Source organism: Gnatocerus cornutus, chromosome 3 (assembly GCF_029298725.1).
Source record: "Gnatocerus cornutus isolate USDA-ARS CGAHR chromosome 3, icGnaCorn1.1, whole genome shotgun sequence".
Lineage (NCBI taxonomy): Eukaryota > Metazoa > Arthropoda > Insecta > Coleoptera > Tenebrionidae > Gnatocerus > Gnatocerus cornutus.
Window position 1 is genome coordinate 14446440 of NC_142235.1, and position 27902 is coordinate 14474341.

The window sequence follows — 27902 nt, forward strand, 5'->3', positions numbered from 1 at the left end:
ATTTTCGAGTTTTTGCGGAAATATTCGCGAATTCAATTTTTTTCCAACATAACTGTGATACAAATATCTGAGTTTTTATTTTAAATCTAATGCAAATTGTGTTTAAAATTTGCGAAAAAAACGCTGTTTTATCAAGTTAGTTTTCAAAATTCTGACAGCGCAGCGGCAAACAACGTTTACACCAAAATTTCACAAGTCACTTCATTCTGTCTTATAAAGGTTAATTTTGATTAACACGGGCATGTTGCACTTAATGGACACCAGAAATCGTTAATTAAAATCGACAAAGCGACAATTTCACCAAGTAAGACTTTTGTTACAATTTAAAGCGAGCCAAAGGATAGATGGCATTTGTGACAAAAGATGTTGACAGATGGGTGTAAACGTAGTTCCCAATTTTGACGTAATGAAATTGGAAACTAATTTGATAAAACAGCATTTTTTTCTCAAATTTTGAAGACAATTTGCATTGAATCTAAAATTACAACTGAGATATTTTTAACACATTTATATTGAAAATAAATTAAATTAGGGGTTGATATCACAAACTCTCACAATTAACGAAAAATTACATTTTTAAGGCGTTGCTACGACAAAACTATCAGTGATAAAAACAAATTTTTGCGTCAGCTTCTAGAGCTTTGTCAACTGTGCGTATGCAAATTTTCAAAATTTAATCTTTAAAATTAAAGACGATTTTGGGGGTGGACACAAGTGTTGCCGGACCCTGTATAGATTTGATAACTGTTGCTGGTTATCACATTTTATCTCTCACAAGTACTCACAATCAGACTCAAATTGGTTTGTAATGAACAAATTTCCATCGTTTTTTTGTTTGGGTCCGCTAAACTAGTGTCCCGGCTCAAAGTCGCCATTAATTATGAAGCTATAAAAATGATTTTTTTTGTACATGTAGAGGAAACGGAGCGCTTCAAATTGACGTAATCAGTTTTAATCTAGTGCTACCATTATGTAATTGAAACGCCAAAAACTACGTTTTTCAAAAATCAAAATTGAGAAATCGGTGGCAAACTTAACCTGTTATGTTCTTTTTACTGCCAAAAGCATGAAAATGATACAAAAATGTGAATTAAAAATGTGGTACCAATATATTTAATAATTTTTAAAAATAATTTTAATCCTAGTAAGATTTATGACAATAGCTTTTGAACCGCAAACGTGATTTGTAGGATTTTTAGATATTTAAGGATATGCAAATTTCTTCGCTATTGTAATTGTTAAGTTCAATGAACGTCGTTTTTACTAATATGAGAAATGTTGTACTTAAAAATGTTCTCGTGTAGTTTGGTTGGTGAAAGTTCATTACTCTTCTTCTGTGTTTCTTCACCTTCAATTTCTGCCAATCTGAAAAAAAATGAAGTAAAAATGTTGCTTACTCAACTCGGTAGTACCTTGCAAATGTTAAACTTCGTATTTCCTGCGGGGTAACATAAATCTCGAATTGGTTTTCTAGCAACTGAATGATTTCAGTTCCCATCATGGAGTCCATTCCTAATTCCGCTAAAGTTGAGTGAAGACTAATTGTTTTTAGGTCTTTAATTCCGAGGACGTTGGCGACAGTGTCAGTTGCAGTTACAACACCAGTGCTTTTACTAATTTTTTCAGCTACGACCATGCTGGAGACGACAGGATTGTCTTGGGTTAAGAACGTGTCTAACACTTCGAGACAACTCGATATTTTCTGTTGAAGAGTACCTCCGATGACCACCTCTTTGTTTTCTTTCTGCATTTTTGCCACCAAGCCAACCTAGAAATATAGTTAGAGAAGATCTTGCAGAAGAAGTGATAGCTACATCTCCTATTGCCCCCCATTGGATCGCCACAGCTGGAAGACCATCAGCTTTGCGTCGTTCGCACACTCTCTCCATGACTGAATTTGCCATTCCGTAGTTGGTTTGGCCTGCGTTACCACGACCACAAGACACTGATGAGAAAATAACGAAATGTTTAAGTTGCGGACACATTTCTCTCGTCAGTTCGTCTAACAGTATAGTAGCTCGAGCTTTTGGTGCCAACGACGTCAGGAATGCTTCAGGCGTTTGGTTTTCAAAGAGAGCGTCTTTAAGAATGATTGCCAAATTAAAGATGGCACCAACGGGTGCGAAATCTGTGGCTTCTTTCAACAACTCTGAGCATCCAGCTCTTCTTGTAACATCAACCAAAGATATTCTAATGTCAACACCGTACGATTTCCAAAGCCTGGAAGATTGAATCAGTTGGAGGTTTTTGAATAAAGAAATTTTACCTAATTCTTTGCTTTTGATAGCCACTTTGAACTCCATTTCTTGATACCAGAACAAGTTTTTTGGCTCCTCTCAACACGAGCCAATCGGCGAGCTCTAAACCAACTCCTCCAAGACCGCCAATGATGATATACGACAACCGAACGTCGCAGTTAAATCTTAAAAAGACGCTGCTACTAATGATGGCTCAGAATTAGTATATTTACCTTGGTCTCGCGTTGAATTTCATTCTTCTGGGAACAACAATCTTCTCTTCTTCTTCTTCTCTGATCTTCACCAAGACTTTTCCAACGAGTTTTCCCGTCATCATGTATCTGTACGACGCTTCAACTTCTTCCTTGTTAAACACAGTTCGCGGGAGAGGCTTCACGAAACCTTCTTTAACACCCTTGGAAATTAATTGAAACAACTCTAAAGTTGTCGCTTCAGAATTAAAAATTATTTTATCTAGCATGATTCCATGGTAGCTGACTTCTCTCTCCACCAATAGGAGAGATGTGTCATTGGCCAAATCAATTTTACCAATCTCCAAAAAGAATCCACCTCTCGCCACACACCGCACCGAGGCTTTCAACTTATCATCAGCAAGAGAATTTAATACAAAGTCAACACCTCGACCTTTCGTCTCCTTCTTAATCATTTCTTCAAAAGATGTATTTCGAGAGTTGCCAATATGAGAGTTGCTAATTTGGGGATAATGCGTTTTGAGATATTCGCGTTTTTCTTGGGTACCAACAGTGACGAAAATTTCGCAGCCGTAATGAAGACATACGTTTAGAGAAGCAAGACCGATACCACCAGTGGCAGAATGGATTAAAATTGAAGAACCTCGCTTTATCTGACCAACCTGTAAATCTTAGTGAGCGAGAAGCAATTCAGTGCCATTTCCTTACCATTAAAAGAGCATAGAGTACTGTTGAATATACCACTGGTACTGTAGCTGCGTCTTCAAGGCTCCACGCGCTTGGAACTTCCCACAAGAGATTAAAATCAGCGACGATATGTGAAGACAGCGCTTTATTGCTCACCATTCCAGCCACACGACGCCCACTGGAAGACATTATTAGTTTGAAACTAGACTTTGGAAAGACTTTTACCTTGAATCTCTTCCTGAGAATTCAATACCAATAAGACATTCTTCATCTAAGCGGGTGTTTGCAAGAAACGCGACGTTAAGACACCCGGAGACAGCCATAACATCTCTGACGTTGACAGAGGAATAATAAGTCTGAAACATCATCCAAGTGCATTTAGTAAATTTGGTAGAGTGGAGTACTCACCGTAACTAAAACTTTTCCTTTTGGTAGCAGTGTGCTTTTACTGAGCCCACCTTGGAACCATTTAACACTTGAAATGTCGCCTCTCTTGGAAAAGTTGGCGAAGCAGTGCTCACATTCAACTACAGGTTCTTCGTCAAGACGCAAATGTCGGTAAGTTCCCCATGTACCATTCTTGTAAACGTTGACAGCCAAGTTTGTTTTTAGTTGGTTCTGATGGTTCAAAGTTTTGTCCATTATAAAGAAACATTTAACTTTACTTCCATTTGGCTCTCGTCTGAGGCAGTTGACCATTCCTAACGTTCCTTCGGGCTCAATATTCTTTGAGTAGACGACAATATTGTCTTCACTTTTGAGGGCATTTTTCAGTTCCGGTAACCACTCAAAGTTAGTTGAAGATATTTTAATAAACTTTGATTTTAAGACTGGTTGACTTTTTCGAAACATGACAATTTTCTCTTTGCCAGTTGTAAAAGCAGTCAAGATTTCAATATCGGTGGAGATTTGTGGTATAAATTCAACTTCTTCGCGAGTTAGAAGAAACCCATTGGGGCTCAAAGACATCATTATTTCTTTTAAATTTGTACGTTGTAAAAGATTTGTACCAACAAGCAGAAGAAAGTTGCTTTCTGGTGTTAGAGTAACGTCACTAATTTTAACACCGGGAAATTCTTCGATTTTTACCGTAGAAGAGATAGTAAGGTCTGGAATCACCAAGGGAATGTCATCAAGTGCTTGACTGACGAAATGTAAGAGAAAATCATGACGATGTGTGAACTCATCGACGATTTCCGCAGCTTTGAAATTATTTCCTGAAGAGTTTTCAAGGATAATCTGAGTGTTGACTCTAGCAGCGTCTGGTAGACTTAGAAACGAAAAGTTGGGAACAAAGACATGTTTTTCCAAAACTGGTTCTAGTCGTGGTTTTTTCTTCAAAATTGATTTAGTTTGAAGTCCGCAAATTTTTACTCCTCCAGATCTAGAAACAAATGTAGAGTTGTGTCAGGAGTTTACGAATTTTTACTTGATCATCTTGGCATCTTTGTAGACATAGACAGGAATAAGAGATTGTTTAAGTTGTTCTACAACCTGGAAGTGCTTCTTCGGATTGATGCTCAATTTTTTGATAGCTACAGGGATGCACAGTGATCTAGTGTCAGCCTGCAGAAGAAGCATCTGCAACATGTTGTTCATAAAGGCGCCCCAATTGTTTTTCCAACTGATCAAACCAAAGGTAGCATCGACACTGCATTTTTGGATGCCTTTGAACAAACCACTACAAGACAATAGAAAACTTTCTTCGATTGTTAATTTACCTGTAATTATAACCACGTAAATACAACTCTGTATAAATTTCTTCATGTTGCATCATTTCTGAACTATCGTCCTGACTGAATTCAATTGGTTTGACAGCGCATTCCTCCACTCCTAAATGAATAAACCCACTAACAACCAACGAGTTTCTTTCCAAGACTTCAAATTGACCACTTCCTTTCTGAATTGTTACCAAGAAAGTCACATAATCGTTCTCCGGCATTTTCACAGCTCTTACAAACTTGCAGTTGGTAAAGACAACTTGAAAATCTGAAATTACCAAGGGACGATTTTGCGCTCGAGTCTCCCAAACTAAACGCAAATACTCAGTCGCCGGAATAAGATTTTGTCCTAAAAGTTGGAATAATTGGATGACTTTTGTTGTGGTAACTTACCATCAATCACGTCACCGGAAATAAACTTGTCTTCGTCATTCATGCACGAAAGACGAAACTGCTGTTGCAGAGAATCTGATGTCTCAAATTTGTCATAATTAAAAGTAAACCAATTCTTATCATGGTTCCATTGTATTAAAGGTGATATCATCGGAGTGTTGCGACTGACTGGGTACTCAATTTCTGGGTACAACTTGTGGAGTTGGGGAGTGTAACCATTTTCATACAATCTGCAAAAGGGTGTAACTTTTGTCACAGACTTTGTAATGAGTTTACCTTCCCAAAACATCAAGGAACGTGACTGTACCACCATCGACCATCAATAAGTCTCTTTCATTTAAAGCACAATCTGAGACGTTTAGAATGATGGAATCTTTCAATAATTTGGGTGGAGACTTGTAAATTGAAACATCCACCATTTTATTTTTGAAAAATGTTTGAAACTCGCGTTTTGAAGATTCAGCAGCAAAAGACACTACATCTTCAAAGTTGATAACATTGTAGTGATACGCCGCCACTAGTTTAGAGTTAGAGTCGGAATAAACTGCCGTTGGAGGCACGTCAAGGTGTTTCAACATGTCCACTATTGCGATTTGGACACAAAGAGAGCCAAAGTGGTCGTAGCATTTGTCAGTCCAGTTCTTCAAGAATTCGCCATATTTCGTCAGGCCTTTTTTTTCCAACAGCTTAACAATTCTTTAAAACAGTATTAGTAGCTCTGTGGAGAAACTGACATCTTACCTTTCAATTGTGTCTTTGAAAAGTGGAAACTGTGATAGATATGATTTTAACGTTCTAAAATTGCTGTTAAATTGGCCAAAAAAGAGATAGAATGGTGGCTGCTTCATCAAAAATTTTGACGAGGTTTGCACTATTCCACTCTTGGTGATTACAGCGTAACCTCGGACGAGATGTTCAGAAAAACTGATCTTGAAGATTTGGTGGAGAAGTCCGATGTATTCAACATCCATTTTGGTACCATCTAAGAGTCTTTGAACAGCTTCTTCAGAGCGTCCGCTCACGCAAACCAGCCTCGGAAGATCATCTCTTGGTTTCCCATCACCAATTTTTGCTTTCGGATGTCTTCTTAAGATGGCATGCACGTTACTACCACCAAATCCAAAGTTGTTCACTCCGATAACAGCGTCGTCGTCTTGGAGTTTAGTCAACTCAGTCACCACTTTCATTCTCCCGTCTTCAAACCCTTTTAGTCCTTTCTTTACTTTTTTGAAGTGGATGTTGGGAGCTATAAGATCAGTGTCCATAGCAATCAGAATTTTGATGACAGAACTAATTCCAGATGATATTTCCGAGTGTCCGACGCTTGATTTAACAGATCCCACAAGAAGCGGTTTGTTTCTTTTTTGCGCTACTGCCGTATCAATCGCATGAATTTCTTGCGGATCGCCTACTAAAGTTCCTGTTCCATGGGCCTCCAAGTAGCTAAGTTCAGAAGGTGCTACCCCACTTTCTTCGTAAACCTCCGTCATCAAGATTTTTTGAGCTTGGGACGATGGAAATGTGATGCCTTCTTCTTTGTAACCATCGCTGTTGACTTTGGTGTTGATGATTTTTGCGTAGATACGTCTAGAATTTTTGGCTTTTTGTAGGAAAAGACAACCAATGCCCTCGCCTCTGACGTAGCCATTGGCATCTTCATCAAACACATTGCAGGTTCCATTACTACCCAGTACTCCGAATCTAGAAGAAATAATTAGAATAGGTCTTCTAGTTTGTGGAAAAGTACCTGAAGAACTGACGAGTAGTACCTGGATACAACAGTAAGTTCGCACTTCCGACTAAAGCATTGTCGCATTGACCATTTCTAATAGCTTTGAAAGCGGAGTCGAGGGCGTTCATGGAACTGCTGCAAGCAGTGTCGACCCCAAAACTCGGCCCTTTCAGTTTGAGATAGTAACTCACCCTTTGAGTAATGAAGTTTTTTAATCTCCTAAAGAGGTACAATAGTAACATCTACTTGGAAAAAAAGGAACTTTTTACCCTGTTACTCCAAATCTTTGGGAATCTGCATTAGGAAATATTTCGTCCATACTAGAAGCAGAAGTACTCACAAAAACTCCAGTTTTTGACCCTTCTAACTCTTTGGGGTTCATTCCAGCATCCATTATCGCTTCAATGACAGTTTCCATAAAAATACGGATCATAGGATCCATATTATCAGCTTGGCGATAATGCACCCCGAAAAATCCAGGGTCGTACTTATCAATATCGTTGATTTTTGCAGATCTTTTCGGAACTTCGGGATGCTCCAACTTCCATCTTCTATCGTCATCAGTTACCATATCTTCTTTGTTGAAGAGGTGGTCTCGAAACTCGTAGATATTGTTAGATTCTGGAAGACGTCCTGACATTCCTGAGATGACAACTTCTTCTCCAAGCAGGCAGGTGGATAACCAACGCCCATATTGGTAGTTGGGGTCGTCGATACGATCGCTTGAACACATTTCCGCACATTCAATTTTAATCTTCAGCAAAGCAATTAAATACCAAAAATTTAAATATAAAGTAGGGAGGAGCTTCAAAAAAAAATCCATAAATTCAACAACAATATACAGAGTGTCGTTGAATTTTAGACCATATTATTCCACGCATCTGTTGTTGAATCACTATCAATATTATTAACGAAAATGAGACCAATTTTGTTGTCTTAAAAAATTCTAATTTGGTCTAAAGTTAGATGACTCTTTGAATGAATGACCTTTAATGAATTTTCTTAATAATAGAAATTATTCCAATTTCTAATATTTGCCGTTTAAATAAAATGTAATTAATTAAAATAATTAATAAATATCCACTTATTGCTATTACAGCACACGTTTCAAAAAATCTCCAGAAACGCTTCAAACTACAAAAAGCCATACGGAAATTGGTACAACTTTTGCAAAATCGTCTTCGTGATGTCATAATTATCTACCTGTTCACAGAAGACCTCAAAGAATAGCAATCTTTATTCAATTCAAATCAGTGGATTTGATTTAAATAAATAAATCAATATGTGTGATTGTTCGGCAGTGTCAGGAAAAAGACAATGTTCAATGAGTGCCGTTTTACTTGCGGTAAAGAACACGATAAAAGGTCTTCCCAGATCACGAAGGTGAACGTTTTTTTTTAAATTAGCATAAATTTGCCAATTTCATATTCAAAATTACAGAGTGGTTTAAAGTGGAAAGTCTGATGTCTTCCCCGTTCGTAATTTCATCGGTTGTATTCATTTTGACGACGTTTGATAGAGAAAGAAAAATTCTCTAGATCAGTTTCTAAGGAAATTGTGATCGACGTACCATACTATACAGGGTGTCCCAGAACTCGCGCCCCAGAGAGAAGCCTTATGGAGGCAACAATTCTGAACCAAAATTTTGAAACCATAATTGTCTAACTGAAAAAATAACCGAGATAAGACAAAAAAACTGTAGCCAATCCCGAAGCTGAACAGAATTTGAAAATTGGTAACTATGGACACACACTATCATCCATTGGTCAGTTAAACATTAGACTCTCGTTGCCTAGGAAATTAGGATGGCCTTTTACTCCACTTCTCGAATAAGCTTTCGGGATTGGTTGTTAACTTTTTATCAGTTCTAGAATGCTATTAAACTTAGTCAATTTTTGTTTTGAAATTTACCATCTGTATTGCTGTCGGCACCCTCCCTTGCTCTCTGGGGCGCGAGTTCTGGGACACCCTGTATAAAAGAAACATAATAGGTTAAGTTTTCCACCGATTTCTTAATTTTGATTTTTGAAAAGCGTAGTTTTTGGCGTTTAAATCACATATGGTTAGGACTAGATTAAAAAAGGTTATCTCAATTTGAAGCGCTTCGTTTTCTCTAGCAGCACAAAAAAAAATAATTTTTTTAGGCGACTTAAACTGAAAATGGAATTTTTAGGCTACAAAAGCCTCAAGTCTTCTGGCCGCAAACATTTTTGGCCGGTCTATGGTGGCGCCATCTATCCATAGTTTTGCATATTACATCAAGATACCGACATTACCTCCAATTTTATAATTATTTGGGTAAAATTAACTCGACAAACTGCTGTAAAGTGCAACAAAGACGTTGAATTATTGCAAATGAACATGTCTAGCAGTGCTGCTGCAACAACATCAAAAAGCACATCAAACCTAATTCATACAAATTGTGAAGCTACACATGCCGAAACAGCAAATGAAAATAAAGAAAATATGAACTTTTCTGAAGGATTCATAAATATTTACAAATATTCAGTTGTTATAATTGATTAAATCAATAAATCACAAATAAAAATTAATTAACTTGTAAATTTAAAGATGTCGCCTAAAAAAATCTTGTGTGTATCACGGCCAAAAAGTGCCATTTTGCCCTCGCCTTCTTTCTGCCTCGGCCATTGAAAAAAGGCTCGGCCAAAAAAGAAACACTTTTTGGCCTTGGTACACAAATAGCTATTATAGCTTTATAATTAATAGCGATTTTAGGCCAGAACACTTGTGTTGGCGGACTCTTTACTATCTACCTATAACTCATTAGAATGACGTTATTTTGTGGCACTTTTATTCCGACATCAAAAATAGTGCTGTAATGAGAAGTCACTAATAAAAATCGCTGATGTTCCCTCCTGTAGAGATAAAAACTTTGTAATATTTGCTCAAAATCGACAAATCGACACATTCCAAGAACAAAATGCGATTGGGCTTTGCGCTAGAAGTGCGATTGGCGCAATGCTTTGTAAAAACTCTCTAATAGCTCGAGCGAACGCCCACCTTCTTATTACTGGCTAATTAAGGCACATGAGCGGAGTAACACAGTGGAAACTACTGAGGAGTAAGGATAATTTTTGAGATAACGCTTTATTTTGTCAGAACTTTAATTGTTTAATTACTGCACAAAAATTTTGTTCACAATTTCGAAAATATTGCTTTGATGTAACATAGTCGAATGGTCTCCTTTCACGGTGGTGACGGGAACGGGTTTTTCGCACAATTTCGATAACTGGTAGTCATCTCCATCGTCCACGAATGGCAATTCTGCTTTTATCAGATGAACGTCTGATTTAATTCTGTCGTGACTAAAACTGTAATTGATCATAGCGTTGGAGCGTTGGAGAAAACCGATAAGGGCAGCTCTTGCATTTTGTTCCTCCTTTAAGAATTTGCTGGGTATTAATGACAATGTAAGATCAATCTTCTCTAACAAGCCACAACACTTGAGGAACTGATCCTAGAAGAAAAATTTGATGATTGAATTTAAAATGTGTTAAAATTGTACTTTGCTCCGTAACTGTTCATCTTCAGGTAACCACAGAGCTAAGATATGTTGGAGGATTGCATTGTCAAAATCTTCGTCTTCTTGTATAAAATGGTGAGATTTTGTCGCAGCGGACAAATAAGTTGGAGAACCATCAATGAGGATGATTCTACCAGTGTACCCTCTCTTTTCTAAATGAGCAGCGAGTTCTAAGGAGACGTCGGAGCCGAAGGAGTAGCCGATGAAGATAAACTCCTTATCTTTGGAAATGGTCTTTTCGATGTGCTAAAATTTATATTTAGTTTAATTGATTTCTAATTAAAACCATTTCACCGGTAAAATTTTGATAACAAGTCCTTGAACTGTCTTCCCAAAATCAAAATGATCATACTGTAGACCAAGAAGACGAACGTTCAATCTGTTTAACATTTCTAGATGTCTGAGGTTGCCGTCAAGCCCTGGAAGCAAAAAAGCAACAAGCTCGCTTTTGTTATTATTCAGTTCAATGATAGGAAGGTCGTTTTTATAAATATTAGAAATATTGTACATAAAAAGACTTTCATTTGGTTTAGTCAGAGAAACTTCCTTATTCTTTTGAGCTTTTTCATCTTCAATTTCCGCCAATCTGAAAAAAATGTAAAGTCAAAATGATGTTGTGATCACTCAGTACCTTGCAAATGTTAAATTTCGAGTTTCTTGCGGAGTAATATAAATGTCGAATTGGTTTTCTAGCAGTTGAATGATTTCAGTTCCCATCATGGAGTCCATCCCTAATTCCGCTAAAGTTGAGTGAAGACTGATTGTTTTAAGGTCTTTGATTCCGAGGACGTTGGCAACAGTGTCAACTGCGGTTACAACACCACTTCTTCTATTGAATTTTTCTGCTACGACCATGCTGGAGACGACGGGATTGCCTTGAGTTAAGAACTTGTCTAACACTTCGAGACAACTTGAGATTTTCTGTTGAAGAGTACCACCAATGACCAACTCTTTGTTTTCTTTCTGCATTTTCGCCACCAAACCAACCTAGAAAAATTGTTAGACAAAATGTTGCATAAGCAGTGGTGGTTACATCTCCTATTGCTCCCCATTGAATCGCCACTGCTGGGAGACCTTCAGCTTTGCGTCGTTCGCACACTCTTTCCATGACAGAATTTGCCATTCCGTAGTTTGTTTGGCCTGCATTGCCACGACCACAAGACACTGATGAGAAAATGACGAAATGTTTAAGTTGAGGGCACATTTCTCTTGTTAATTCGTCTAAAAGTATAGTAGTTCGTGCTTTTGGTGCTAACGACGTCATGAACGTTTCTGGAGTTTGGTTTTCAAAGAGAGCGTCCTTAAGAATGACTGCTAAATTGAAAATGGCGCCAACGGGTGCTAAATCTGAGGCATCTTTCAATAAATCTGAGCACCCAACTTTGGTTGTCACATCATTGAGCGAAACTTTAACATCAACGCCGTACGATTTCCAAAGCCTTGAAAAGAGAATCAGTTGAACGATTCTTTGTGAAAACATTTTACCCAATTCTTTGCTTTTGGTATCCACTTTGAACTCCATTTCTTGACACCAGAATAAGTTTTCTGGCTCCTCTCAACATGAGCCAATCGGCGAGCTCCAATCCAACTCCCCCAAGACCGCCAATGATGATATACGACAGCCGAACGTCGCAATTAAATCTTAAATTGTCTCTATTACCAATGATTCAATAAAATTAGTATCTACCTTGGTTTTACGTAAAATTTCATTTTTCTGGGAATAACAATCTTCTCTTTTTCTTCGTCTCTGATCTTCACCAAAACTTTCCCAATGTGTTTTCCAGTCATCATGTGTCTGTACGACGCTTCAACTTCGTCTCTATTGAACACAACTCGCGGTAGAGGCTTAACAAAACCTTCTTTAATACCTCTGCACATCAACTGGTAAAGCTCAGACTTCTTTTCTTCATTATTAGGTATGATTTCGTCTAGCATGATCCCGTGGTAACTTGCTCCTCTCTCCAGTAACAAAAGATGTAGTGTTGTGTCATTAGCTAAATCAAATTTTCCTATTTCTAGAAAGCAACCCCCTTTTGCTAAACACCTCCCCGAAGCCATTAACTTATCATCAGAAAGGGAGTTTAACACAAAGTCAACACCTCGACCTTCCGTTCCAGTTTTGATCATTTGTTCAAAAGAAGTGTTTCTTGAGTTACCAATGTGGCTGTTCAAAATTTGGGGGTAGTGGGTGTTGAGATAATCACGTTTCGCTTGAGTACCAACAGTGACAAAAATCTCGCACTCATAATGAAGACAGACGTTCAAAGCAGCCAGACCAATACCACCAGTAGCTGAGTGAATTAGAATTGAAGAGCGTCGCTTCATCTGCCCTGTCTAAAATTTCATTGTACAATGGTACATAATTTGAGATTTTTCTTTACCATTAGAAGAGCATATAGTACTGTTGAATACACGGCTGGAACAGTGGCTGCTTCCTCAAGACTCCACCACTCTGGTACGTTCCACAAAAAACTAGAGTCAGCGACGATGTGCGAAGATAAAGCTTTATTCGCGACCATTCCAGCCACGCGATTACCACTACAAGACATTTTTTCTTAGAGACTTTATAATAATATTATGACTTTTACCTTGAATCTCTTCCTGAGAACTCAAAACCAATAGGACACTCATGGTCCAAACGGTTCTGGGTGCAAACATCCACTGAGACACGACCTGAAGCAATCATAATGTCCTTGAAGTTCACAGCGGAGTAATAAGTCTAAAATGGTTCAGAAATGACTTAAGACATCTTCAATGAGTGGAATACTTACTGAAACTAAAACTTTTCTTTTTGGTAATGGCGTACTCTCACTTAACTCTCCCTGGAACCATTTGAAGCTTGAAATGTCACCTCTGTTGGTAACATTGGCGAAGCAGTGCTCACATTCAACTTCAGGTTCTTCGTCAAGACGCAAATGTCGGTAAGTTCCCCAAATACCATTCTTGTAGACATTTACAGCCAAGTTTCCTCTTAATTGGCTCTGGTAGTCCAAAGTTTCGTCCATTATAAAGAAACATTTAACTTTACTTCCGTTTGGCTCTCGTCTGATGCAGTTGACGAAGCCTAACGTTCCTTCAGGTTCAACATTTTTGGAGAAGACAGCAACATTCTCTTCCTTGTTGAGAGCACTTTTAACTTCTGGTAACCATTCAAATTTAGTTGAAGACACTTCAATAAACTTTGTTTTTAAAACCGGTTTACTTGCCCGGAACATGACAATTTTCTCTTTATCGGTTGTGAAAGCAGTCAGAATTTCGATATCGGTGGTGGTTTCTGGTATAAATTCAACATTTTCGCGCGTTAGAATAAACCCATTGGGGCTTAATGACGTCATCATTTCTTTTAAATTCGGGCTTTGTAAAAGTTTTGTACCAACAAGTAAAAGTAAGTTATGTTCTGGAGTTAGAGTGACGCTACTAACTTTAACACCAGGAAACTCTTCAATTTTTGCTTTTGAAGAGATGGTGAGGTCGGGAATTACCATGGGAATATCATCAAGTGCTTCGCAGACAAAATGTAAAAGAAATTCTTGAAGATGTGTCAACTCATCGACGATTTCCACTGCTTTGAAATTATTTCCTGAAAAGTTTTCAAGGATAATTTGAGTGTTGACTCTAACAGCGTCTGGTAGGTTTAGAAACGAAAAGTTAGGAACGAAGACATGCTTTTCCAAGACGGGTTCTAGTTGGGGCTTTTTCTTTGAAATTGATTTGGCTTGGAGTCCGCAAAGTTCTATTCCTCCAGATCTAGAAGCAAATGTAGAACTACGTTCAGAATCAAGAATTGATTACTTGATCATGTTGGCATCTTTGTAGACATTCACAGGCATAAGAGATTTTTCAAGTTGCTCAATCACCTCGAAGTGCTTCTTCGGATTAATGCTCAACTTTTTGATGCCAACGGGGACGTACAATAGCCTTGAATCAGCCTGCATAATAATCATCTGTAACATGTTGTCTATGAAGGCGCTCCAATTGTTTTCCCACTTGACCAAACCAACAGAACCATCAACACTGCACTTTTGGATGCCTTTGAACAAACCACTAAAAGACAGTAAAAAACTTTCTTTGTTTATTTGCGTACCTGTACTGGTAACCACGCAAATACAATTCTCTATAGATCTCTTCATGTTGTAACACTTCTGCAGCATCATTTGGCTTAAACTCGATTGGTTTAAGACTGCATTCCTCCACACCTAAATGAATAAAACCGCTAACAACCAACGAATCATTTTCCAAAACTTCAAATTGACCACTTCCTTTCTGAATGGTTACCAAAAAAGTCAAATAACTGTTCTTCGACATTGTCACAGCTCTTAGAAACTTGCAGTTGGTGAAGACAACTTGAAAATCTGTAATGGTCAAGAAACGACTTTGCGCAAGAGTTTCCCAAACTAAACGCAAATACTCGGTGGCCGGAAAAAGATTTCGACCTAAAATTTTCAATAAATAGATGACTCTTGTTGTGGTAACTTACCATCAATCACGTGACCGGAAATAAACTTGTTATCATCATTCATGTATGTAACACGAAATTGCTGTTGTAGAAAATCTGATGCCACAAAGTTGTCATAATCAGAAGTGAACCAACTCTTATCATGGTTCCATTGTATTAAAGGTGATATCATCGGAGTGTTGCGACTGACAGGGTACTCAATTTCTGGGTACAACTTGTGGAGTTGTGGAGTGTATCCGTTTTCATACAATCTGAAAAAATGAATAAAATTTGTCGCAGACTTCATAACGACTTTACCTTCCCAAGACATCAAGGAACGTGACACCATCGACCATCAACAAGTCTCTTTCATTTAAAGCACAATCTGAGACGTTTAAAATGATGAAATCTTTGCATAATTTGTCTAGAGAATCGTGGATGGAAGCTTCCACCATTTCATTATTGAAAGAGGTCTGGAAGTTGCAGTTAAAGTCGAGCTCTGAAGCTTCAGCTGCGAAAGACACGGTTTCTTCAAAGTTGATAACATCGTAATGATACGCCGCTACAAGTTTAGAGTTGGACTCGGCGTAAACTGCCGTTGGAGTGACGTCAAGGTGTTTCAACATGTCCACTATTGCGATTTGGACACAAATAGAGCCAAAGAGATCGTACCGTGTGTCAGTCCAGTTCTTCAAAAGGTCGTCATATTTGGTCACGTTTTTTTCTTTCAACAGTTTAACAATTCTTCAAAACGACGTTTGTAGTTTGTTAAATAAACAGACAACTTACCTTTCAATTGTGTCTTTGAAAAGTGGGAATTTGGATAGATATGATGCCACCACTTTAAAAGTGATGTCAAAATGGTCGAAGAAGACATAAAATGGAGGTTGACTCGTCACAAACTTTGAAGAAGTTTTTACAACTCCACTTTTGGTGATTATAGCGTAACCTCGGAAAGGATGTCCAGAAACATTGGTCTTAAATATTTGGTGAAGAAGTCCGATGTATTCAAAATCCAATTTGGAACCATCTAAAAGATTTTGAACAGCTTCTTCAGAGCGTCCGCTAACGCAAACCAGCCTCGGAAGATCATCTCTTGGTTTCCCATCGGCAATTTTCTTTTTTGGATTTCTTCTTAAGATGACATGCACGTTACTCCCACCAAATCCAAAGTTGTTCACTCCGATAACAGCATCCTCATCTTGGAGTTCAGTCAACTCAGTCACCACTTTCATTCTTCCTTCTTCTATCCCTTTAAGTCCTTTTTTCAGTCTTTTGAAGTGAATGTTAGGAGCAATGAGTCCCATGTCCATAGCGATTAGGACTTTGATGACAGAACTTGCTCCAGATGATACTTCCAAGTGTCCGATGTTTGACTTTACAGACCCCACAAGAAGCGGTTTGTCTCTTTTTTGCGCAACTGCCGTATCAATCGCGTGGACTTCTTGAGGATCGCCTACTGGAGTTCCTGTTCCATGGGCTTCCAAGTAGCTTAATTCAGAAGGTGCTATTCTACTTTCGTCGTAAATTTCCGTCAACAAGATTGTTTGAGCTTGGAATGATGGAAATGTGATACTTTCTTCTTTGTAACCATCGCTGTTAGCTTTGGTGTTGATGATTTGGGCGTAAATGCGTCTAGAATTTTTGGCTTTTTGTAGGAAAAGACAACTAATGCCTTCGCCTCTGACGTAGCCTTTGGCATCTTCATCAAACACTTTGCAGGTACCATCACTACTCAATATTCCCATTCTAGAAGAAATGATCAGATTAGATCTTCTAGCTTGTCGAAAAAGTACCTGAAGAACTGACGAGTAGTACTAGGATACAACAGTAAATTAGCACATCCAACTAGAGCGTTCTCGCATTGACCATGTCTTATAGCTTTGAAAGCGGAGTCAAGGTCGTTCAAAAAACTGCTGCAAGCAGTGTCGATCCCAAAACATGGCCCTTTTAGTTTTAGATAGTAACTCACTCTTTGTGTAATAAAGGTTTTTAATCTCCTAAAAAGGTACAAAGTAATATCAATTTGGAAAGAAGAACCGGCTTCACATCTTACCCTGTTACTTTAAATTGTTGGGGCTCTGAAGAGATAGGCATGTCATCCGCATCTGTAGTACAAGCACTTACAAAAACACCTGTTTTGGTTCCTTCTAACTCCTTCGGATTGACTCCAGCATCCATAACCGCTTCAATGACATTTTCCATAAAAACTCGTATCATGGGATCAAAATTATGAGCTTGACGATAATGCACTCCGAAAAATCCAGGGTCGTACTTATCAATATCGTAGATTTTTGCAGATCTTTTCGGAATTTCGGGATGCTCCAACTTCCATCTTCTATCGTCATCAGTTACCATATCTTCTTTGTTGAAGAGGTGGTCACGAAACTCATAAATATTGTTAGACTCTGGAAGACGTCCTGACATTCCTGAGATGACAACTTCTTCGCCAGGTAGACAGGAAGATAACCAACGTCCATATTGGTAGTTGGGGTCGTCGATTCGATTGTTGGAACACATTTTCACAGACAAAATTTTACCATCCAGCAGGGTTATTAAATACCCAATAATCAGAATATAAAAGAGGGTGGAGCTACCAAAATAAAAGAAAAAATTTCCATAAATTCAACAATAATATACAGAGTGTTCTTAAAATTTAGACACCACGCATTGATTGTTGAATCATCATCAGATCATCACCAATTTTAACAATAATAAGAACGCTTTTGTTGTCCTAAAAGTAACAAGTTCATTTTTCGATACGCTCTTCAAAGTAATTAATTTTTGTAAACATTTGATAAAAATTTTGACACCCTGTCTAAAAGTTTGTTGACATTTTGAGTGACCTTCTCACATTAAGTGAAATTAATTTTAATGAATTTCCTTTATGTTTAATACATTTTTTGAAAATCTGATGTTGACCGTTAAAATAAAATTTAATTAAAAGCGAAATTAAAACAGTAAACAGTAAACAGTAAACAATACCAACTGTTCAATTCAAATAAGTAAACATTTAAATAAATGGATATGTGTAATTGGTCGGCATCGCTTGGAAAACAACATCGCACAGCAACAAAATTTATCTTGAACACGAGAAAAAATTTTTTTTTTAATTGATGATTTTAGAATTTTTCTAAATGTCTTAGTATATTTTGGGCGATGTATTTTTATTTCATAATTTGGAAGATATTAATTTTCTTGATTCAGAAATGTGTAATATGTTCTACTTTTACAAAAAAATATTTTTAAAAAAATTATCAAAATTGAAAAAAAAGTAGACAATAAAAGTTAATAAAATCTAGGAGCGTGGTGTCAAATAAGACAATGCGTTATTTTTTAATAAGAAGAATTTTTGAATTATTTTGTATTTTTAATTTTGTGTTCATTATTGGAAATAAAATTTACCTACTTCTCGATTAAAATTTATTTTTTCAAAAATACAATTTCATTTCATGCTTTTGGAAGAATTACTTCCACTAGTCTCCTACTGGTAAGTCGGTTTTCTAAAAAAAAAGGAGGTGAGTACTGGAGCGGCAAACGAAATTTGGAGTAATTTGCGGTAAGAATAGAGCAAGAAAATCTAGGAAATGACCAGGGGGCTTGAATAACAAAGTCTAAAATCTAAAACTGAAGAATCAGATATTTTGGCTCGAAGATAAATTTTTGGCAAAATGACGAACGTCGTGGAATTGGGGAAAGTTCAATAGAAAAGGGCAAGAAACTGGGTAAAACATGTAAATAAAAGAAGAGACGTGTAGAATTTGGGACAATTTGAAGAAAAGAATTGGAGAAAGAAACTGTGAGAAATGACAAAACTCTTTTTGGTGACCAGGGGACTGCAAATTGGGAAAGACACTGACTAGAACTGAAGATCATAGAAAGGGGAAATAAAGAAGCAAAATGGGTAAAATGGCAAAATGAAGAACGGAGAATCAGCAAATAACGGAGAATGGGCAAGCAAAAAGGCAAAAAAATAATCTTCATTAGAAGATGTTGAGGAAGAAGTGATAACTACATCTCCTATTGCCCCTCATTGGATCGCCACAGCTGGAAGTTTTTCACCTTTCGCACACTCTTTCCATGACAGAAGTTGCCATTCCGTAGTTGGTTTGGCCTGCGTTACCACGACCACAAGACACTGAGGAGAAGATAACGAAATGTTTAAGTTGAGGGCACATTTCCATCGTCAATCCATCTAAAAGTATAGCAGCTCGAGCTTTTGGTGCCAACGACATCAAAAATGCTTCTGAGGTTTGGTTTTCAAAGAGAGCGTCTTTAAGAATGATTGCCAAATTTAAGATGGCACCAACGGGTGCTAAATCTAACGTTTCTTGTAACATCAATTGTAGATATTCTAACATCAACACCGTACGATTTCCAAAGCCTGAAAGATTGAGTTAATTGCAGATTTCTGCATAAAGAAATTTTACCCAATTCTTTGCTTTTGGTATCCACTTTTAACTCCATTTCTTGATACCAGAATAAGTTTTCTGGCTCCTCTCAACACGAGTCAATCGGCGAGCTCCAATCCAACTCCCCCTAGACCGCCAATGATAGTTAAATCTTAAAAAGACGCTGCTACTAATGATGGCTCAGAATTAGAACTTACCTTGGTTTCGCGTTAAATTTCATTCTTCTGAGAACAACAATCATTTCTTTTTCTTCGTCTCTGATCTTCACCAAGACATTTCCAACGTGTTTTCCAGTCATCATGTATCTGTATGACGCTTCAACTTCTTCCTTGTTGAATACAGCTCGTGGGAGAGGCTTTACAAAACCTGCTTTAACACCTTTGGAAAGTAATTGTAACAACTCGAACTTTGTTGTTTATAAATTATTTGATCCAACATGATTGCATAATAGCTGACTCCTTTCTCCATCAATAGGAGAAAACAAAAATTGATTAAGTTTAATAGTATTCGAGAGAGATGGAGTAAAATATCCTAGGCAACGAGTGTTAATGTTCATCTGACCACAATATAAGGATCTATCAGTATGGACAACTAAAGGATTTTGCATATACCGATTTTTTTGACGTTTGCGCGAGTATTGGCGGTCCTTCAAGGATTCTCTAAGCGGTGGCGCCAGCTTTTTTTAATTGCGGAATAAATCCAAACACGTCGTTTTAAATAAAAAGACACTAGAGAAGTAACTTATTATGAAAACTCCCGTATTTCGAAAACTCACGTAGGCGATATTTTTCCAAGCAATAAGGGGATATCTAACAAACTGTAACGGTAAATTCGGCTTCAAAATTCTGCGTAAAGGAAAAATTATATGAAACATTTTAAACATCCAAACGTTAAATGCAGCATCTCCCTTCAACCCTCATTATTTGTAGACGGCACTCTTTTAGTGAGTTACCCATGGTCAGTCTGCTTACTACGGTAATAAAACCATAAATAAAAACTACTTCTTAAAACCCCAGCCCGAATGGTTTAGATTATTATTACCATCATCTTGTGGTCAGGACAATAGCTAATAGTTTTGACTGCACTGATGGCCAAATTATTATTGCCCATGGCCAGTAAATCTTAAATACTTTGATAGTAGAGTCCGATATTTTACAAATTACACCCGTGAAACTTAATAATTACAATATCTCATTATTATTATTTAATGTTTATCTTCATAAATAAATTAAATTTTTCCCGAAAAGGTGGGATTTGTGTAATTGCAAGAATTGAAGAATTAATGGATGCACTGGGATCTTCGAATTTTGTTCAAGATTTTTGTGAATGTAACAAAAAATAGTGAACATAATTATAAATAATTAAATTATATTGTGTGATTCATTAAATTTCCATTCGCAGTTGGCTTTGAGAAAAAAAATTCATGTCGTAACTAACACCATTACAGTAGTTTCGACTTAATATTTGCGAGATTTGCTAGTTATCGAACAAGAAGTCAACGCACGTCCAAAATACACGGCCTACCTAGAATGGAAATTTAATAAATCACACGATATATAATAATTATATTCTGTTGCTTTAGTGATTGATCTATCTTTTAAAACCTTTAAATTACGAAAATTTTTTCAGTCTTTTCACCACCCCAAAGTCATAATTTTGACAACAAGACGTTATATTACTGTCTGGTTGTTCTCAAAATACGTATGAGTGAATTTTGAAAAGTTTACGCATGTGGAATGCTAAAAATTATTTCGCTTTCAGCCAAGTTTTCGTATTTAATTAATAAAGAAGTCATTAAATATTCACTTTACAAAAATTGTATATAGCATTTAACATAATGCACGTTGTACAGATTCATATGCAAAAAACAGAAAGCAATTTACTCAAATAGTTTTCGAGTAATCGTGTTTGGAAAAATACATTGAATTTGCCTTATATTCAAATTTGTTCGAGATTCCCTTAAAAAATAAAGATAAAGACAAATATTTATCACCTAAAACTATTCTAAAACAATTTAAAATCCTAATTCATCAGATATAAAGTTCAAAATTTTGAAATGATTATCCTCAAAGCTACGTTCAGTTTGAATAAAAGAGAAAAATCTTGTTTCAGGCAAATTTAAGATTTTGTGTGTTTATGGAAAAGCTTCAGTTGTAAACTATCTCTTCGGCTACAAAATTGATTTATGGTACCCGCATTTCTACCTACCAGACAGACCTCTCTGGTACAGAGAAAAGAGATGTCACTGCTAGACAAGGATAACATGCATCGAATATGAAATTTTCCAAACACGATTTCTCAAAAACTATTACGCATGTGGAATGCTAAAAATTATTTTGCTTTTAGCCAAGTTTACGTATTTAATTAATCAAAAAGTCATTAAAGAATCATTTTACAAAAATTATATATAGCATTCAACATAGTGCACGTTGAACAGATTCATATGCAAAAAACAGAAAGCAATTTACTCAAATAGTTTTCGAGTAATCGTGTTTGGAAAAATACATTGAATTTGCCCTATACTGAAATTTGTTTGATATCCCCTTAAACAAAGGTGGTGGCCTCTAGCTAAAAAAAATTTGTTTTGAAATTTTGGTTCAGAATTGTCTCCATAAGCCTTTTTTCTCTGGGTCACGAGTTCCGGGACACCTGTATATTGAATGTAAAACAAGTGGCTAAAATAGTGCCTAAAATACTTAATCGATACGATCGTTGGAACACATTTTCGCACTGTGAAATTCCGCGCACCAACGGTGCAATTTAAATACCTGAAAATCTGAATATGAATTAGAGAATACGTTAAAATATTACAAAGAAAAAAATTCCGTCTGTCGTTTGAATGTATGTTATTTTGGAATTAGATAATTAAAATGTGTGTGTCTAGTATTCCAAAAATACAATACAAAATCGTATAATGGAAGTTAATTATACAGTAGAAACTTGATAACTCAAATAATATTTAAGTCGGCAGTGCTATAAAGCTTACAATTGAAAAAAGCACTGTTTATCTATTAATCTGCGTGTTGCATACAATATTTTTTATACAACTATAATGTAACATAACATTTCTGAAGGATAATAATTACTTGTATTTAAGTGAAAGCAATTGTTAACCGATAAATAGAACCCTAAGTTAATTTAAATATACATATCCAATGTTACTGTTAGATGCGAAAAAATGCTTTTTATGTTGATATCTTTATGAAAACAGACTGGAATTCTACTTAAAAAAATGTTTTATTAATTCCATTTTGAATTGTTTGCAAAAAATGTAATGTAGGTTTTAGTCGTATTAAAAATATGTTATTGTCAGATTTTTGTTTTCTGGCTTGTAAGGATTTCTAGAATGAAAATGACTGTTTTTTTTTTCGTTCACGCAGGTTTGACTGTACTTTATAACAGATCAGTCAATCGTTTCTCGACGAAACTATTGTGTTTTTGTTTCAATTTCAAGGATAATTTCATAACTGTTTTTGGCATAATATTTTGTCAATTTTATTTCATAGCTCATTTACATTCAAACGATTGACGTAATTCATCTTCTGACATTTTGAACTTTTTTCCTTCTTTATATTCAATTTTTTTTTCTGTCCTTTAGGAGTCGTTATTTTAAGAACGGTAGGACGTCTTTCTCAATCTCACTTTACTCCTTCAACAAAGAAGACACGGTCAATAATAATACCAGAAGGTGGTCATTCTGAAATTCCAAAAAGATCTGCAGAAGTTGATAAAAATATAATGCAGAATTTTTCGGTCATCGTCAAGCTAACAACACGAATCTTTTGTTGCGAATTTTATTAGAAGTTGCTGTTAAAACAATTATGGATGCTGGAATAAATTTGCGTTGATCTGGGATTTTAGGTTTATGATTATGACAAAGTCGCGAGAGTATTTTAGCAAACTTATAATATTTTGTCTGAAAAAATGCATTCTTTTAAATTTATTTTTTTGATCTGTGTTTCTCCGGACAATTGGCACTTGTGAAATTTCCAAAAAAATTGTGCTGTGATTGGTTTACTTGAAAAAATAAATATCTCTGATTGGTCGAATCTGAATTCTTCCAAAAATATCTCATTTTAGCACTTGTTTTCTTTACCTTAAGACGGTATTTTGGTCTAACTCATAATAAAGAGTGACTTGTTTTATGGACCAAAACTCTTCTAATTTCAAAAGAATCAAAACTTTGTCAGGTGAGACATTTAATATAAAATCGAAAAATTAGTGTACGCGAAAGTTTTGTAAGCAAATGTATACGTAAAAAATTAGCACAGTTTTAAATTCTGTGTAAAATTCTGCATTAATAAATGAGCACCAATAATTAAATTTGTTGCACAAATAAACGAAATTTTGACTGAAAAATGGAAAAATTTTGTTCCGGGACCAATACTTAAACGAGGACTCAATTACCATTGGTTGACGATGACTAATAAGTCTATTGATTACTTTTTATAATTGTTTTTATTTTCTCTTTGGCTATTGTCGTATCATGAAATAACACTATGTACAAAAAGTACTCAAATGCGCAGTACTATTAATTCTGTTTTTATTTAAATTTTTAGAGGTCAAGGTGTACTAAAAATTTGCAATTTAACACACATGACTTTTATTTAATACAGTCAAACTTTGATAAGTGAGGGCTCAAGGGCCTTATAAAAAATTTTGCGCCATTAAAACAAGTCTTAAATCAATAGTTCAGTTGAGTTAACAACTTCTTTGGCTAAATGCATTTCTGCCTCAATGAATTGAACTTCGGTTAAAATCTATTTTGTTATTACAATACCTTTTCATTGGGGATTTTAATTATTCAATATTAACACTTACTTAAACGCTGTTTATTTTGAACGTGAGGTCCAAAGTCCAACATGTGTCCAAATTTTTGGACTGTACGCAAAATTGTGTATAGGGTTGTACTCCCTAGTGATATTTTTTGGTTTATTAGGTTGCATGCATTGTTTTGTTGACAGTTGACTTTGTTTACAATTAACAGAAATGACAGAAACAATATTAGCAATGTTGAGAAATTATTTGCTTTCTCAAAATTTAAACAAAAAACATTTTCGCACTCAAAAGGCGAACCGTTTTCCATCGTCGTTTGACATGTCGTTAGTTCGACCGGACGATGTTGGTGACGCTGCCGTCGGGTTTCAGCAAATGATTGATATTCATTCAAGATCACTGGATCGAAAACTCATCCCCGAGAAAAAAATTTCGATCCAGTGACAGTTGGCATTTCTCAAATTTCGCTCTAATTCTCAATTTTTTATGTTAAAATTTACCAAGAGCCCCCTTTCCAGTAGAACGGACCGGTGCGATTTCCCCATTAAAATCCTTTATTCATCGACAGTCAAGACGTGAGGTTATCTTACTAGCCGATGTTTCAGTTGGCACCGATGAAACCACGAATTCACTCTCGAAGGTTGGCGACACTGAGTGTGCTTCACGTGCTGCCTTAAACAAATCCAACTTAAAATGTCATTTTTGTGAGGTATGAGGTTACGTTTTCTTTCTGATCTGGTGCTATGAAAGGACCTTGAAAGACAACGAAACAATTGTTGTAACAATTTGTTCTGAGGTATTTTCTTTTACATTATCAACGCTGTTATTCTGAAATCAAACTTTCTTCCCTTCAGAAACACCTCGTTGGGGGGTTTTTCATTCAAGAACAACGTTTTGGAAGATTTGTGTAGAATGCATCAATGAAGGTTCAGTTGCGAAAAACAAAACTTTCTACCCATCTTTACTCTTGCTTTTGTTGCAATAACCTTTGAAGAAAAGCACAATGAGACTCTTCCAGTCATTGCAATTATACAGGGTGTCCCAGAACTCGCGCCCCAGAAAGCAAGAGAGGGTGCCGACAGCAATACAGATGGTAAATTTCAAAACAAAAATTGACTAAGTTTAATAGTATTCCAGAACTGATAAAAAGTTAACAACCAATTTCAAAAGCTTATTCGAGAAGTGGAGTAAATGGCCATCCCAATTTCCTAGGCAACGAGAGTCTAATGATTAACTGACCAATGGATGATAGTATGTGTCCATAGTTACCAATTTTCAAATTCTGTTCGGCTTCGGGATTGGCTACAGTTTTTTTGTCTTATCTCGGTTATTTTTTGAGTTAAAAAATATGGTTTCAAAATTTTGGTTCAGAATTGTTACCTCCATAAGCCTTTTCTCTTTGGGGCGCGAGTTCTGGGACACCGTGTAGAATTGGTGGAGGGATCGCAAATTGTGACGAACAAACGAAGATGGAAAAGAAGACAATGGAACAGCGTTTCGCAATCTTCCGCAATCTCAATTTTTACAAAGTCAAGCGGGAGCGCAAACAAACTGATTTTTTGGCAGTGTAAATAATTTTGCTCAATGATTACTTGGTATCAAATTTTTGCTTAAGATTAAATCTATTCAAAAATATGAAAAATAATTTCCACCAGTAAGATTCCCGTGAAAAATTCATCTGAGAAAAAGTAGAAGCAAAATATTTTCACAACTGAGATAGCGGATGTTGCCGCTTAGACGACGATTTGCAATTGCACGTGTACGATTTGTTTGAGAAGTGGGACAATTTACTTCAGTGTTTGTGGAAAACATCATCATTGACGTGAAGTTGTGTCTTCTGTGTTGTAATATTCTGTTCTGAGGTATTTTCATTTACATTATCGATGCTATCATTCTGAAGTCAATTTTTTTTTCATCAGAAACACCTCACTGTGTGGTTTAATTGACGGACAACATTTTGGAAAATGTTTGGTGCGCCACAATCTCTTATGGAAGGTAACAGAGAAACATGGAGATCTTAAGACATCAGCAACATAATGAGAGTTTGAATAACTTTTTGGAATACGATTTTTGGTGTTTAACTTCATGATATTATGGAATGAAGAAGAAAAGAATTTGTGCAAGCATCGTAGATTGTGACCAAACAAAGGTTGATGAACATTTTCTTTTAGGGGTTGGCCAATTCTTTTCAATTTGTGTGGAAAGCATGTTTTTACCCATCGCATATTCTTTTGGAAGATACTTTTACCTACGACCCCATATGAAAGTGACATTTTCCACACGGTTAAATGACTCAGAAAGTTGAAGTTTTCGTACATCCATTTCCGAAAGTAAAAGTCACTAGTGTGATATGAATATATCCGCACAGACCTGTCAAAATGGACAGTTATTTTTAAATACAAATGTAACTCTCGAGTTTTGGTCTCAAACATCTAGACGATTCATTGTAAAACAACATGCATAATGATAAAAATGAATTGGTTAGGTCGTTTTTGATAAATCAGTTTTGACAGGTCTGTGCGGATATATTCATATCACACTAGTGACTTTTACTTTCGGAAATGGATGTACAAAAATATGAACCATCTAAATATGTGGAATACGTCACTTTTTTATGAGGTTGTAGAAAAATGGCATTTAGAATAGATAAAAAATGAACTATTGTCGAAACTTATGGTTTCTTCTTGATGATGAAAGGTCGTAGGAAAAATAGTGTACACAACTTGTCGGAAAGTGTCTTTCTTGCACTCGTGTAACATCTGCACTCGGCTGGCGCCTCGTGCATCTACATTTACACTCGTGCGAAATTGCTCACTTTCCACACTTGTTATGTAAATATCTATATCCTTTCAATCTATTTTAGGAACTAACAGAAGCTAGGAGATTTTTTGTTAACATCAGCAACGTAATGGGCGTTAATTCTGGCCAAAAAAAAATCGAAAAAAAGGAACAATGCTGTCGGTCTAATGACAAAAAACCTACTAGGTTGAGCGCGCTGCGTGGTTTCATTGAAGAACCGCCTTTTTAAACATGCTTTTTCCTTCACAGTCTTTATTGGAACTGTCAACAAGTACTTCCATGCTTTTACCTACATATGGTTCATTCAGTACGGTGACAAAGTAATAGAAGGGAAGACAGGCAAAGAAAATGAAGAGCCTAAATAAAGGGAGCGGAATTAAGACCGCCCAACAATGTAATAAATGAAAAGTAAATAAAATCAATAAAAAAATCTAGAATACATTGCATTGCATTGAACTCTTGATGAAACTAAAGGCAAGGAGAGAATGGAAGATAGAAAGATCGAATATGACCGACAAAAAATGAGAAGAGGAAGAGGTAGCGTAGATTTACGACAGATTCTACGGCGAGGCAACTGAAAAATATTTAACCGAAAATTGACGAATTGTTGAACAGGACGTTTAACGAAAACTCTAAAAAGCGAAGCAAAGGAAGACACATTGAACCGATCGCATTAAGCGAGTTAGTAAAATCTTCATTTTGCCAAGCGTAATTATTTTTATCAGAGTTTCAAATGTCGAAGAACACGAAAAATTAAGTTATCCTAAAACTTTCTTTGCTAAATCTTAAATGGCCAAATACAATTAACTAGGTGGACCTCGGAAATCTGTGAATCTCGCTTTTTTCGTAGACCTAGCTTAGTCTTCTACTAACGTTTGAAAAAATGTAGCAAGGTTTCGTTTTATGAAAAAAAAAATTAACACTTTCTTGCCTCATAGCATCAATTGTAAACAG

General features: G+C 36.3%; 3 protein-coding genes across 3 annotated transcripts; all 3 read right to left on the minus strand.

Moving 5' to 3' along the window:
* Positions 1-1244: 1244 nt before the first annotated feature.
* Positions 1245-7715, minus strand: LOC148177299 (fatty acid synthase-like). Its single transcript, XM_088033297.1, has 15 exons — positions 7252-7715; positions 6998-7201; positions 5992-6951; positions 5527-5946; positions 5251-5480; positions 4858-5206; positions 4566-4817; positions 3545-4520; positions 3362-3492; positions 3158-3314; positions 2471-3111; positions 2267-2422; positions 1815-2220; positions 1413-1768; positions 1245-1365 (listed from the first exon to the last, which is right to left on the minus strand). The coding sequence occupies exons 1-15, from the start codon at positions 7713-7715 to the stop codon at positions 1245-1247; spliced, it is 5823 nt and encodes a 1940-aa protein (XP_087889423.1).
* Positions 7716-10118: 2403 nt separating this feature from the next.
* Positions 10119-17485, minus strand: LOC148177300 (fatty acid synthase-like). The gene is made up of 17 exons (XM_088033298.1): positions 17018-17485; positions 16758-16961; positions 15751-16710; positions 15280-15705; positions 15004-15233; positions 14611-14959; positions 14319-14570; positions 13298-14273; positions 13115-13245; positions 12908-13064; positions 12214-12860; positions 12012-12167; positions 11560-11965; positions 11158-11513; positions 10821-11112; positions 10509-10772; positions 10119-10460 (listed from the first exon to the last, which is right to left on the minus strand). The coding sequence occupies exons 1-17, from the start codon at positions 17479-17481 to the stop codon at positions 10119-10121; spliced, it is 6612 nt and encodes a 2203-aa protein (XP_087889424.1). The 5' UTR covers positions 17482-17485.
* A 1459-nt stretch (positions 17486-18944) lies between these two features.
* On the minus strand, positions 18945-19841 carry LOC148177301 (fatty acid synthase-like). Its single transcript, XM_088033299.1, has 5 exons — positions 19781-19841; positions 19571-19739; positions 19424-19539; positions 19024-19345; positions 18945-18981 (listed from the first exon to the last, which is right to left on the minus strand). The coding sequence occupies exons 1-5, from the start codon at positions 19839-19841 to the stop codon at positions 18945-18947; spliced, it is 705 nt and encodes a 234-aa protein (XP_087889425.1).
* Between the last annotated feature and the right edge of the window lie 8061 nt (positions 19842-27902).